At 47.0% G+C, this 15,527-nt stretch overlaps 1 protein-coding gene across 7 annotated transcripts in view; it reads right to left on the bottom strand.

The window, feature by feature from the left end:
- Positions 1-10,610: 10,610 nt before the first annotated feature.
- The window catches only part of LOC116967511 (transcription factor COE2), a 212,867-nt gene continuing 207,950 nt past the window's right edge, over positions 10,611-15,527 (bottom strand). For all 7 annotated transcript variants that reach the window (XM_033014148.1, XM_033014149.1, XM_033014146.1 and 4 more), the window contains one exon: positions 10,611-11,097. Coding sequence is in view for 3 of the 7 variants with exons in the window: in XM_033014147.1 (XP_032870038.1) it covers positions 11,066-11,097 (32 nt within the window). In the remaining 4 variants the exon portion in view is untranslated. The remainder of the gene's footprint in view (positions 11,098-15,527) is intronic.

The raw sequence follows: 15,527 nt of genomic DNA, 5'->3' as shown, positions 1-15,527 counted from the left end.
GGGGAGCTTGTGTGTCTCCGTGACCCAAAACCACCTGGCGTCGAACTGTAGAGGAGGAAATGAAACCACTGGACCTGACCTGGGGTAGTGTCCAGAAGCTAGCCCCGAACACACAGGAGTGGACGACCTTTGTTGCTGCCCTACTTGCCTGGAGGCATAATAGGAAGTTAGTAAGTCAGGAGAGAGGAAGAACATAAAGCAGTACTAATTTCCAGTTCAGTCACGTTATTATATTTCTTATTGTCATTTGACAGGTAAGTGGCCATTTGGCCCATCAGGTCTATCCTGTCCCTCAAAGCAGTACCAAACCCCTGTTAAGTAAACATAGAAAAAAAAACTGCAGATGATGGAAATCTAACACAAAATCCCACTCAGTGATTCAGTGATACTTTATGGCCACATGTCCTTACAAAATTCTTAAGGCTTATAGAAACTTACTAAATTCTTAAGGGGTTGGACAGGCTAGATGCAGGAAGATTGTTCCCGATGTTGGGGAAGTCCAGAACAAGGGGTCACAGTTTAAGGATAAGGGGGAAATCTTTTAGGACCGAGATGAGGAAAACATTTTTCACACAGAGAGTGGTGAATCTGTGGAATTCTCTGCCACAGAAGGTAGTTGAGGCCACAGTTCATTGGCTATATTTAAGAGGGAGTTAGATGTGGCCCTTGTGGCTAAAGGGATCAGGGGGTATGGAGAGAAGGCAGGTACAGGATACTGAGTTGGATGATCAGCCATGATCATATTGAATGGCGGTGCAAGATCGAAGGGCCAAATGGCCTCTACTCCTGCACCTATTTTCTATGTTTCTATGTTTCTATGTACCTAGTTACAGTGAACTGCTTTGTTTTGCATGAAACCCAGTAAAATGTAGGTGACCTCACCTAGGCAGCACACAAGTGTCGCCATGTGTTGGCGCTGAGAGAAAACAGAAAATGCCGAAAATACTCAGATCCGGTAGCATCTGTGGAGAGACAGAATCAACATTTCAGGATGCAGTTAATGTTCCCTAGTGTAGGTAGGTGAGTGGTAGAAGTCTGGGAGGTATGGATAGGCCTGTGGGAAGAATAAAATGGTTTTAATGCAGGATTACTGTGAATGGGTGTTTGATGGTTGGCAAGTACTCAGTGGGACAATGTTCTTTCTCTCTCTCGATGATTTTAAATGGGAATAGTAGCCAAAAAAAAACCAAAGGCTAGATGGTGAATCTGTGGAATTCTTTGCCACGAACAGCTATGGAGGCCAAGTCAATGGATATTTGACAGATCCTTTATTAGTACGGGTGTCGGGGGTTAACGGGAGAATGGGGTTGAGGGGAAAAAATATAGATCAGCCACGTTTGAATGGCGGAGTAGACTTGGTGGCCTAATTCTGCTCCTGTAACTTATGAACTCATGCACTATAAGTCAAAGTTGATAGGAAAATAGAAAAAAATATGTCTGTTGAACAGCCTGGACAGCTGACAGAACATGGGGAGGGTGGCGGGGGGGGGGGGGGGGGGAGGGGGGGGGGGGGGGGGGGGTGGAGGGGGAGGGGGGGGGGGGGAGAGAAAGAAAAACTTCCTCATTAGTATTGTGGTAATCTCTGATGTGTGGCCTTGTGATGCTTAACTGTATCGTGTTACTTTGTCTCAGTACTATATGGTGTTGGAAGCTAGTATCATTGTGTCCATCCCACCTACGTTGCATTATACCCTCCACAGCTGCTCCTACGGTGGCTTTTAACAGTTAAGATAATGAGGAGCTGCGAGGTAAATAGCCATTGATTAGATCGGTGAGCTTGATGCTATTGACAGGAGCAGCTGGGGTTTATCGGTTCAAGGCCGGCTCCTGGCTTGAACAACCTGGGCTCTGTTACCCTCAGAGACCGCGACCTTTCTTGCTTAATTGCCAGGGGACATCACTTGTGCCTTGTGAGGCGTACCGCTCAATTAGCAGTGCTACTGGTCACGGCTGCTCCTCCCAGGTCCAGCCTGCAGTCTCCCACTGTCTTCCAAATGGATACAAAGAGCTGGAGTAACTCAGCAGGTCAGGCAGCATCTCTGGAGAACATGGTTAGGTGGCATTACAAACCTTGACCCGAAACATCACCTATCCATGTTCTCCACGGATGCTGGCTGACCTGCTGAGTTACTCGTTCTTGGTTCTTGGTTTTTGGTCCTCCAAAATATTCCAAATGGAATTTAAACTGGAGGTGGCGGAGGGTGGACTTCAGCAAAAAAGGGTCCTTGGAGAAGAAGAGCTACCTCAAATGTAGTTGCATCTGGTTGGGTAACTATGGTAGGGTGAAGACTATTCCATGCTTTAATTGTGCGGGGGGAAGAATGAATTGCTGTACACATCTGTCTTGGTAGCTGGAATCTCAAATTGGATCGAATGGGATAGACTCGTCCAGGGAGAACCGCCTCTTTGATCACGGTCGCTCCCCTGCCAAGTACTCCAGTACTTTGTCACCTTTTTTGCACTAAGCAGCATCTGCAGTTCTTTGTGCCACCATCATCCGATCATCCAAGTGTTTATCACTCTCTTCTCCAGTCACTTCCACCGAATCCCTTATCATGTATTGTAAACCTATACAAATACATGATTGTAATCATGTATTGTCCTCCCGCTAGCAGGTTAGCACGCAACAAAAGCTTTTCACTGTACCTCGGTACACGTGACAATAAAATAATCTGAACTGAATTAAATTGAATCTCCAGATCAGCTGGGAGCATCTCCCAAGGAATATCCGCACCCTGGCCCTCTCGCCTGCTGTTGTGTGTGTACTGCAGTAGTGTGGACCATGGTGCTACTCACCTGCTCCCATTCTAACACTGTAACTAGTCCCTTGGAGTGTAAGGTAGTGATAGAATCTGCAGAGGGCTGAGGATTTAGGTTCATTTTTGTCACATTAACATTTTCACACAAAGGGCTTAAGAAGGAACTGCAGATGCTGGAAAATCGAAGGTAGACGAAAGTGCTGGAGAAACTCAGCGGGTGCATGGAGCGAAGGAAATAGGCGACGTTTCGGGTCAAAAGGTTTCGACCCGAAATGTTGCCTATTTCCTTCACTCCATGGATGCTGCCTCACCCGCTGACCATGTCTGAAGAAGGGTTTCGGCCCGAAACGTTGCCTATTTCATTCACACAAAGGGTGGTGGGTGTATGCAACAAGCTGCCGGAGGAGGTAGTTGAGGCAGAGACTTTCGAAACGTTTAAGAAACGTGTGGACAGGTACATGGATAGGACAGGTGGGATTAGTGTAGATGGGGCATGTTGGTCAGCGTGGGCAAGTTGGGCCGAAGGGCCTGTTTCCATACTGTACCACTCTATGACTATGACTATATGCCGCGGTCTGGTTTTGCCTGCTATCCCAACGGATCAGATTTGCCAGACGCAGAGTTTGTTCAAACTCAAGTATAGAGCAACAAGGAAGGTAAAGAATGACGAATGTAGATCTCAGCTTTGTGGTGCATTGTAGCACAGAATCATATGGGCGTAATATATGACTAGTGTAACAGGGTAGTTTATGGTCAGCATACACTCGGTGAGCAGCAGAGCCTGTGTCCTTGCTGGATCTCTCTATGATTCCTTCAGATTTCCATAATGACCAATAAGCCATAATCACTGCTGTCCATCACTGAGGTGAATTTGAAGCATGTTCTTCTCAAATCCACATCAGCTCCTCCAAAGGTGCCGCACTGCCTCTTCCTCCGTCTCTGCAAATGCTGATTTACCTTCCACTTCCATATATACTGCACCGTACAGGGTCCTCCTCCCCCTTGGTTTGCATCAGGAAGCCCTTGGTTACTGATGTAACAGCTTCTCAGAATCCGTCTTTGTGTGCGTGTGTGCGTGTGTGTATGTGCGTGTGTATGTGTGTGCATGTGTGTATATGTGTGTGTATTTGTATGTGTTTATGTGTATGTGGGTGTGTGCATGTGTGTATGTGTATGTGTGCGTGTATGTGGGTGTGTGTATGTGTGTGTATATGTGTGTGTGTGTGTGCGTGCATGTGGGTGTGTGCGTGTGTGTGTGTGTCTGTACACATATGGGTGTGTTTACGTGGGTAGAGGTGTATATTGTGTGTGTGCCTCTTTCTGTAGAGGGAGGTGTACAGGCTTACTGCATCAGTGTTTGTGTGGGTTAGCTGTATTTGTATAGGTTTGCATGTGTGCAAATGAGTGTGCGTGTGTTTGGGTGTGTGAATGGCTGTATATGTGTGTTTTTTGTGTGTATATGTGGAGTGGATGGGTTAACCGTAGGTGTGTGTTGTATGTGCATTGAAATATTTGTGTGCAGGGTATGTTGGTGTTTGCGTGTGCCTATTTGTGAATGGGGTTGGGGTTGATTTGCTGTGTGCTTATTTCTGTTTGTGAGTACATGCATGTATGTATGTATGTATGTATGTATGTATGTATGTATGTATGTATGTGCTTGGCAGTGTATGCATGTGAGCTTATGAGTATGTGTGCATGGTTATGTATGTGTATCAGTGTACATGCATGTGTGTGTGTGTGTGTGGGTTTGCAAGTATACATATATATGCTTGTACACGTGAGGTGCGTGTGTGTAGGAATGTGTGTGTAAAAGTGTGCGTGAGTGTTGTCGTTTCCTTCGCACTTTCTCACTGTGACAGGAACTTACCTAATCCTTATATTTCTTTCAAAAGAAATCCAATCCCATTGTGTCCAACACAGAATTTAGTTTAGTTTATAGATACAGCACGGAAATAGGCCCTTCGGCCCACCGAGCCTGCGCCAACCAGCGATCCCCGCACATTAACACTATCCCACACACACACTTGGGACAATTTACATTTAAACCAAGCCAATTGACATACAAACCTGTACATCTTTGGAGTGTGGGAGGAAACCAAAGATCTCGGAGAAAACCCACGTGGTCACGGGGAGAACGTGCAAACTCCGTACAGACAGCACCCATGGTCAGGATCCGACCCGGGTCTTTGGCGCTGTAAGGCGCTCTACCGCCGCGCCACGTAAGCTGTAGTGACTCAATTTTCACACATAGATTCTCTCACTGATTTTTCACTGCCCAAATCTCATATCCTATTTTTCCTGGTGATCCCACTTTTCCTGCCAGTCTCTGTTCCTGCTTTCCCCAAGCAGATTCCAAAGTCTATGTTCGCTTCATAGATTCTCAGTCCCATTTTCCCTATCCAGCCTCCCAAAACACAATTTCTCCATAGATAGAGAAACAGCATGGAAACAGGCCCTTCGGCCCACTGAGTCCGTGCCTGGAGCATGGGAAGAGACCGGAGCACGTGGAGAGAACCCATGCGGGCTAGGGGAGAACGTGCAAACTCCGTACAGACAGCACCCGTAAGTAGGATCGAACCCTGGACTCTAGCGGCTGTAAGGCAGCAACTCTACCCGCTTCTGTTACAGAAGCCAATGATCCTACAAACCAGTACGTCTTTGGAATGTGGGGGGGAAACTGGAGCCCCCGGAGAAAACCCAGGTGGTCACGGGGAGAACGTGCAAACTCCGTACAGACAGCACCCGTAAGTAGGATCGAACCCTGGACTCTAGCGGCTGTAAGGCAGCAACTCTACCACAGCGCCACCGTGCCACACTGCCACTTGTACAAAGTGAAGAAACTGCACCAGGTCCCAGAGAGTCTGAATCCAACTGAAACTGAACCTATTCCGATTCTCAGCCCCGATGAGCACAAAAGAAACAGTAGGATACTTTTTATTCAAAACTTTTCTTTTTTTTTTCCCCAGATAATTTAACTTTTTACAAACATAAAAACGTTTGCATTTCTGGTTTAAAAAAAACTTGATATTGGCTACACCACACGGGCAACAGGACAGGCATCAAAATGACAAAAAAATAGCCAGTTCTATGAAAAATGCATAAAGACTTTAAAAAAAAAAATCTCTCACCACCTTTTCCAATGTCTCTGATATCTCCGCTGCATCTTTTTCTGTATGGTCTGACTCTTTCTGAGAAGGGAGGGTGGGTGCAGTTTTCAAGGCCTGTTCCCCATCACCTCACCCATAACCAACCTTCAGATGCAAACTGAGATAGTGTGTAAGGCCACTCTCTCTCTCTCTCTCTCGCTCCCTCTCTGTCTTTCACTGCACCTGAAGGGAGTCTTGTTCCGTTCTTGAACAGCGACCCAAATATGTGCCTCAAGTTAATGGAGTGTGATTGTGAACATTTACCATTCCTTTTCTTCCTGGGTTCCAAGGTGACACCAAGGGGCCGCCCGAGGAATCGAACCTGAGACCTTCCAGTCCGCGACGCTCGACAAGCAGGGGTCTCAGTCCACCAAGCAGGTCCCTGCCGGGTTGAACCGAAACACGGAGCCAGCAGACAAAACATACGGAATCACCTTACGAAATATCAAGGGATACAAGCGTTTATGTTCCAGAATTACATGAATCACACATGCAAAATAAAAACAAAAAGGTGCAACAAAAATCATTACAAAAAAACTCTTTTGAGGAATAGATTTTCCCTTTTGCATCATACTGCATTACAAAATTCCAACACAATGGTTATATAAATATTTTGTTACAGATTTCCCAGGCCCTCAGCGGAAGAAAAAAACCCACATATGTCAGACTGTATTTATAATCACATACAAAACATCAAAGTTATTAGTATTGAAGGATGGGGCCTTCATTATTTTTCCGTCTAACATCCCCAACAGCCAACCATTGTCTGTGGATGAAAGCTAGAATGCTGGGTACCACTAGAGATGTACAGAGCAGGAGGGAGGACATCACTAAAGAGCTGGTGAGTAAGGGGCAGGAGGTCTAGACTGCGGCTAAGGGTTTACAGAGCTGAATGACCCTGAAACAAATGGCTCAGGTTTGGAAAGAGTGGTCTTGATAGAAAGAACATAGAGGTAAATGCTTCAAGTCAGAGAATCCTTCAAAATGTCTCAGTCTCACCCTGTTGCAGGTTTTCTCTCCATCCTTCGCTGACTTGCCTGCTGTGCATTTGTAGCAGGTTCGTTTTCATTTCAGAAATCTAGCCCGGACAATTTTTTGCCTCGGAGGTAGACACAAAATGCTGGAGTCACTCAGCGTGACGGGCAGCATCTCTGGATAGAAGGCATGGGTGAAGTTTCGGGTCCAGACCCTGCTTCAGACTGAGATTTGGGGGGGTAGGGGGAGGGGGGGGGGGGGGGGGGGGGGGAGACGCAGAGATGTGGAAGGGTGAGGTGTGAAAAGGAGACATCAAAGAGGACAGAGGACGCGGATCAAGGAAAATGTAGAATAGGTTCATTGTTAGCTAGGGGAAGTTGACACCGAAGCATACAAAGATAAAATGTAATCAGTGCAGTCAGACTGGTTGGAGAACTAGAATGGGGGAGGGATGGAGAGAGAGGGAAAGCAAGGGTTACTTGGAGATAGAAATATTAATATTTATACCGCTGGGTTGTAAACTGCCCAAGCCAAATATGAAGTGCTGTTCCTCCAATTTGTGTTGGGCCTCACTCTGACAGTGGAGGAGGCCCTGGACAGAAAGGTCAGTATGGGAATGGGAGGGGGAGTTAAAGTGGTTTGCAACCGGGAGGTATAGGCGTACTTTTATCTCCTTTATCTCCTGGGTGTGAGGTGGTGGCAACGAGTCGTATGGTCTCACCCAGTCTGAAGATGGGTCCCGACCCAAAGCGTCACCTATCCATTCCCTCCGCAGATGCTGCCTGACCTGCTGGGTTACTCCACTTTGAATCGCATGGGTTGGAGTTGGAATGTGCAAATGAAAAGAGGAGCCTTCTCCCTACATGCAAGCAACTGTATCAGGCTTGACGTGCAAGCGAATATTCCTACCATTATTTTTATACCAGCTAATCTTTACCCAGTGAGTTACAGGCTCCGGCACTCTGTGCAAAGTAACAGAGCCCACTTTAGTCCCTCCTGGTTGAACAGATGATTGTATTGTGGAAGAGATTGGGAGATGCCTCCCTTGTCGCAAATCACATCTTGATATGCCATTGCTGTGAGGAATTTCAGCTGAATGCATGGGTGTAAAAGTTTACCAGTGTAACACTCCAGCTTCTGTTTCTCTCTCTGCTTTCCACGACTTTGTCGAGTGCCATGTGTAGGAGATGGGAAGGGAGGGTCAGTTTGGTGGTGGAGTATTTACATGCACTGGGGATCTATTACACAGATATTTCGGGGAGTTAATGCCCCTGTCCCACTTAGGAAACCTGAACGGAAACCTCTGGAGACTTTGCGCCCCACCCAAGGTTTCCGTGCGGTTCCCGGAGGTTGCAGGTGGTTGCCGGAGGTTGCAGGTAGTGGAAGCAGGTAGGGAGACTGACAAAAAACTCCGGGAACCGCACCGAAACCTTGGGTGGGGCGCAAAGTCTCCAGACGTTTCCGTTCAGGTTTCCTAAGTGGGACAGGGGCATTACGGTGACTATTGCTGAGCAGTTGTTCCTGGGTCTTCTGAAGGAGGCTTCGAACTGAGTACGGAAGCAACTGCCCAGAAAACTGCTTCCTTCATCTAATTTACAACTGAAGTTCTCCCTGACTCTCTCTCTCTCACACACACACACAATATCACATCTTCTGCAATGTTCTGCCTCATTTTGATTGCTGTAATCTCCTTAGCCTATTCGGTGTCCTCTAATTGATGGGCCTCTTGCTTGGAGCCGGGGAAGTAATCCCAGACAACGGGCATCGGTGTTAACATTTGTAGATGTTAGGGGAGCGCTGGGAACGAGGGCAAGCTCCGTGACCTTTAACCCGTGAGATCGCCAAATACTGCCAGGTCATAAGTGGCACTTCCTGGCTGATGGATTATCCTGACAACCTATCCCGTTAATTCAGCTCAAATCCAATTCATCATCAATCTCCAGCTCTACGCCCTTTACCGTCTCCCTATACGAGGTGGGTAACCTTCCTCTCACCAAGGCCAGAGGTTTGGATACAAAACGGCTGCTTCATACTACTTAGTATACTACCCTGATATGTTGGCCTTCAACTTGCGTGTCAGTGAAGCTGAAGCAACTTCCATCGCATTTTACACAAGGAATAAAAACACCGAGTGCTCTTGCAACGCTGCACCCAGTTGTCAAAATGTCTACGCGGGAACTCCAGTCAAAGAAGAAATAAGTGAGAGAGAGATAGACGGGAAGCGGAGGAGCTTTAAAGACATCAGGGCAAACAACATTTAGCTGAACAGCGTGCAAGAAGGAACCGCAGATGCTGGTTTACACCGAAGATAGGCACAAAATGCTGGAGTAACTCAGCGAGGCAGGCAGCATCTCTGGAGAGAAGGAATGGGCGATGTTTTGGTTCGAGACACTTCAATACTCGTCATTCTCCCGTGCTCCAAGGAATAAAATCCCAGCCTGCTCAACCTCTCCCTATAGCTCTGGTACACAGCAGTCACCAATCTGATGAAGGGTCTCGACCCGAAACGTCACCTATTCCTTTTCTCCAGAGAAGTTGCCTGGTCCGCGGAGTTACCCCGGCATTCTGTGTCTGCCTTTGTGCTGAGCAGTATTTGCAGTTCATAACTCCCTCTCCCCTACACCTCATTTTATCCCTTCTGGAATGTGGGCGGTTCAGCAATCCCAGAGCTTGGTAAAGTGGGCAACATTCGAGTCGACCAAGAGGGGGTGCGTCAGCGTTGATGGTATGAGGGTCAAGTCCAATCCTGCCACAGGCAACACACAATACGTAAAGTACACACATACTTCACAGACACACATGCACACCGCGCCAAATACACACGTACCAAGCACACAAGGCACGCCATGCACACGCTACATTTCCCACGCAGAGAAGTGTGTATCCAACACATCACATGGACGAGATATACACACACGCCACGCACAACATGCATGCAGGATGCGTGCTGCCCCTCACACACACTCGCACACGCACGCAGACACAAACACGCATACACTACACGAATTTAGGAAATTCAAGCACTTCTCAAGAGAAACGCACACTTATAGCTTGACACACCAATGCACACCCACATGCACACTCATGTGCAGTTTAGACAGGCAACCAGTGCCACACACGCACATACATACACACACACGCACATACATACACACACACGCACATACATACACACACACACACAACTATACACACACACACATACAACTACACACACACACGCACACACATACACATGCACATGCGCACACACACAAACATACACACACGCGCGCACGCACACATACACACACAAACATACACGCACACACACATACACACATGCACACACACTCACACACACACACACACACACACACACACACACACACACACACACACACGCCCACACTCACCCCAGGGACACACCAATTATACGCTGGAAGTTTTGAAAGAGAAATTGGGCAGGGTTCGAGATTCCCGGTTGAATTACTTTGCTTTCCCTGGCCCAGAAATGCTGATGCCAACTGCAGAAACATACCAAGATCAGCTAACTCAGCCCAGACTAGGAGCTGATGCTCTAACGTCCTGTGGTCAGTAGGGATGAAACATCACAACCCATACAGGATGGCCTACACCATGTTAATATTTCATAATCACAACCTAGATAATCTGACAATAAAAGATACTGCCTCTTTAAATTACTGTAAAATGTCTTAAACTTTAACTTCTAAGTTTACCACTCACAACAAGCAATCTATTGACACTTTATTCAGCTGCATTTAAAAAAAATCTGTTTTTTTTTCAATATCTAGTTTATAAGCCAGCTCTCATATCCAAAGGGTTACTTCTGTTAAAATGATAAGAACTGTCACATTAAAACCATTATACAAAATAGAAAATTGCATTTTTTTTTTTGAAGATTACTTCCCCCACCCCCACCCATTGACCAAGTCCGCCCCTCCCACCACCACCTTTGGCCCTCACTTCCATGGGTCTGAGGTTCCTTAAGTGCGGATGAAGCCGAGATTTCCACATCGCTGCAGGGAATTCATTCAGTCCAGGCAACAAAGAAAGTCAGCTTTGTCCCCGCTTCCAAGGGAAGGCTGCTAATATTTCTGACAGCTGTTGGTTCTGGTGATGATGTTTTTGTAGCGGGTGAACTTTGCTCCTTGGAATGCGATATGGTGACAGGAGAGAATAGCCTCACATCGGAGGGACTACCAGTCCAGTCATGGCTAGAAAGACAAGAGGGGGACAACATAAACAAGCGTGCACATATATATCGATTCATCCATTCTATATAGATGCCAAACCTTGGAGACAGCAAGTTATTTCGGTCCTGGGTCTCCTCCATGGCCAAAGTGAGTCCCACCGCAAATTGAAGGAACAGCACCTCATATTTCGCTTGGGTGGTTTACACCCCAGCAGTATGAACATTGACTTCTCCAATTTCAGGTAGTCCTTGCTTTCTCCTTCCTTCCCCTCCCCTTCCCAGCTCTCCCACAGCCTACTGTCTCCACCTCTTCCTTTCTTTTTCCCGCCCCCCCCCCCACCCCCGACATCCGTCTGAAGAAGGGTCTCGACCCGAAACGTCACCTATTCCTTCGCTCCATAGATACTGCCTCACCCGCTGAGTTTCTCCAGCTTTTTTGTCTACCTGTGATTTAATTTGCCGAGATATGTGTACCGAGATACGGAGAAAAGTTTTTTGTCACGTGCTATCCAGTCCGTAGAAAGACTATCTATCAAGCCGTCTAGAGTGTCTGAAGAAGGGTCTCGACCCGAAACGTTACCCATTCCTTTTTTCCAGAGATGCTGTCTGACCCGCTAAGTTACTCCAGCCGTTTGTGTACTGATACAGTGAATAAAGTTCAGTGCAAGATAAAGTCCAGTTAAAGATGGTCCGAGAGTCGCCAATGAGGTAGATGGGAGGTCAGGGCAGCTCTCTAGTTGGTGATAGGATGGCTCAGTTGCCTGATAACAGCTGGGAAGAAACTGTCCCTGAATCTGCGGGTACGCTTTGAGGAACACTTCTGTACCTCTTGCCTAATGTGAGAGGGGAGAAGAGGACATGACTGTTCCTTGATTGTGCTGGTGGCCTTGCCGAGGCAGCGTGGGGTGTAGAAGGAATCAATGGAAGGGAGGCTGGTTTGTGTGATGGTCTGGGCTGCATCTACAATGTAATTCTTTGTTTCCACAACACACTGGCAGATCAGAGCTAGACATACATATCGATATATGACTAAAATAAGTTGAAGGTTGGTAGGTTAATTGGTCACTGTATATTGCCCCTTGTTGCCAATAAAATTGATGGGTATACAGGGAGAATAGACTGCACGGAACATTAGTTGGTGAGGGGAATGGTGTTGATCTGAAAGCCAATATTCTTGACACAATGGGCCTAATGGTCAGGGCATGTAATGGTCAGGACCTTACATTGTGTTGCCCGAAGATAGGTCATCATGTTGGTGAGGTCATGAAGATCTTCGGCTGCATGTGTCTGTGAGGCACAGACGATGTCTATTGTGATCTTGTTTTGGTAGTGCCAGTTTTAGACTTTAGATGGGGTGGAAGATTGCAACCTTCACGTGGTCCGCCCTGTTTCAACTAATGCAATCAACTCGACGTGCACAAACAGAAGATCAAATAGAACAAGTTGTCCAACAACTTTAGGCTGTGCACAAGCCACACGAAAGAAGAAAACTTTAGATATACAGCATGGAAACAGGCCTCCTCGGCTCACTGAGTCCGTGCCGACCAGCGATCACCCCGTACACTAACACTATCCTACACACAAGACCTCGAGCATAGGTTGTACATTGGGGTAAAAAGATATTCCTGTTTGTCAACGATTACTGAAAAAAAAAAATCTAAATGTAGGTTCTCAAAAAGCTCAGGGTGAAGTGTAAAATATATTGCTAAATGTGCCTGATTTAATGAAGCATTCGGCAAAGAGTGACAACAGACCTGATGCCCGGGGGAGCTGTCCCTGTTGAAAGCAGAGCCAGAGCAGGTAATATGATCGCAGTCTGTCTGTCTCGTACAGCTCAAGGTCCCCACTTACCACCACACTCTGGGAAAACCTCAAAGGACCTCAGCTCTCCCTGTCTCCTGTTGTAGTTTAGTTTAGTTTGGAGATTCAGCGCGGAAACAGGCCCCTCGCCCCCACCGAGCCTGCACCGACCAGCGATCCCCGCACATTAACACTATCCTACACACACTGGGGGCACATTTACATTCATACCAAGCCAATTAACCCAAGAACATGTACGTCTTTGGAGCATGGGAGGAAACCGAAGATCTCGGAGAAAACCCACGCAGATCATGGGGAGAAGGTATAAACTCCATACAGACTCCAGCACCCGTAGCTAGGATTGAACTTGGGACTCTGGCGCTGTAAGGCAGCAACTCAACCCGCTGACCCTGTACTCTCAACCAAACTTTCATCGCCTAAATAAAACATCCTTTTTGTCATTTCTATCCTCGGAGATCAGTCGAGGTTTGATACAGAGTTTTAGTAACACATATTTTAGCAGCCACTGAAGGTTTATTAAATATTTTCCTGTCAATGAATAATCAAGATGTGAGTTTTTTTAGCCGCTCATGGGATTGAGGCAGACTGCTCTCCTCCACACAGCCTCCGTACAGCTGGTTCTGCACAGTATCAGAGCTCAGACATAAAGTCATAGGGCAATTCAGCACGCGAAAACAGACCCTTCGGCCCATCTTGTCCGTGCCAAACAAGTTGTCACACTGGGCTTGTCCCATTCGCCTGCATTTGGCCCATATCCCTATAAACATTTCTTTTACATAAAGAAAGGCACAAAGCACTGGAGTAACTCAACGGCTCTGGAGAAAATGGATGGGCGATGCTTCCAATTGGGGCCCTTCTTCAGGCTGAAGACATATCTGACCCGAAAAGTCACTTATCCATTTTCTCCAGAGTTGCGGCCTGATTTTGTGTCATGAGAGGAATAGATCGGGTAGATGCACAGAGTCCCTTGCCCAGAGTAGTTAAATCGAGGACCAGAGGACATAGGTTCAAGGTGAAGGGGAAAAGATTTAACAGGAATCTGAGGGGTAACTTTTTCCACACAAAGGGCGGTGGGTGTATGGAACGAGCTGCCAGAGGAGGTAGTTGAGGCTGGGACTATCGCAACGTTTAAGAAGCAGTTAGACAGGTACATGGATCGGACAGGTTTGGAGGGATATGGGCCAAACGCGGGCAGGTGGGACTAGTGTAGCTGGAACATGTTGGCCAGTGTGGGCAAGTTGGGCCGAAGGGTCTGTTTCCACACTATATCACTCTATGACCCGCTGAGTTAATCCAGCACTTTGTGCCGACCTTTAGTTTAATCCAGCATCTGCAGTTCTTTGTTCCTACTTCTTTCTTTTACATACGTCTGTCGACAACGTTTCTTCGAAGTCAGAATTGTTATCATATCCATAGCTTCCTCTGGCAGCTCAGTCCAAATACAGACTACCCTCTTAGTGAAAATGTTGCTCTTATGAATCTTCTTAAATTCCTCTCCTCTCACCTTACGCCTTTGCTCTCTAGTTTTATAATCCTCTCCCCGGGGATAAAGATGGTAAACGCTCACGTTATTCATGTCCCTCACGATCTTGTACATTTAAATAAAGTCATCCCTTGGCCTCCTGCCCTCCGAATACTAGTCTCAGGCTATCGGGCTGGGACGACAGATGGCACAATGGGCTAAGTGTTCGGCTGGCGACCGGAAGGTAGCCGGTTCGAATCCCGCTTGGAGTGCATACTGTCATTGTGTCCTTGGGCAAGACACTTCACCCACCTTTGCCTGTGTGTGATTGTGTGTGAACGTGTGTGAGTGATTGGTGGTGGTCGGAGGGGCCGTAGGCGCAGATTGGCAGCCACGCTTCCGTCAGTCTGCCCCAGGGCAGCTGTGGTTACAGAAGTAGCTTACCACCACCGAGTGTGACTGAGGAGTGAATGAATAATGCGATGTAAAGCGCCTTGAGTATTAGAAAGGCGCTATATAAATCCCATCCATTATTATTATTATTATCCAACCTCTCCCTTTAATTCAAGCATGGGTTGTCAGGACCATGGAAGGATTTGAAAGAATTTTAAATTGAATGAGAAAAATAGAAGAAGGGTCTCGAAACGAAACGTCACCCATACCTTCTCTCCAGAGATGCTGCCTGTCCCGCTGAGTTACTCCAGAATTTTGTACTTATCTTCAGTGTAAATCAGCATCTGTAGTTCCTTCCTACACATTTCGTCTGCGAACGCTCCACAAGGTATGCCTACCTTGAAGAAGTTCTCCTCCTCTCTCCCTGAAGCACGGTCTCAACCCGAAACGTCACACATTCCTTCTATCCAGAGATGCTGTCCGACCCGCTGAGTTTCTCCAGCATTTTGTGTCTATCTTTGGTGTAACCAGTATGTGCAGTTCATTCCTACACACCCTACAGCTTATTTGAGTATTGTATCAATATATGTATCAAAATTGTCTACCTCTGATCGGGCAGGGAGTTTAGTTAGGAGCTCCGACCAGCAATCTCCACACTAACACTGTCCTACACACACTATGGACAATTTACAATTATACCAAGCCAATTAACCTACACACCTGTACGTCTTTGGAGTGTGGGAGGAAACAGGAGAAAACCCACGCAGGTCACGGGC

This window comes from Amblyraja radiata, chromosome 39 (assembly GCF_010909765.2).
Source record: "Amblyraja radiata isolate CabotCenter1 chromosome 39, sAmbRad1.1.pri, whole genome shotgun sequence".
NCBI lineage: Eukaryota > Metazoa > Chordata > Chondrichthyes > Rajiformes > Rajidae > Amblyraja > Amblyraja radiata.
The sequence above is the reverse complement of the archived record's forward strand: the minus strand, read 5'-3'. Positions and strand labels throughout refer to the sequence as shown.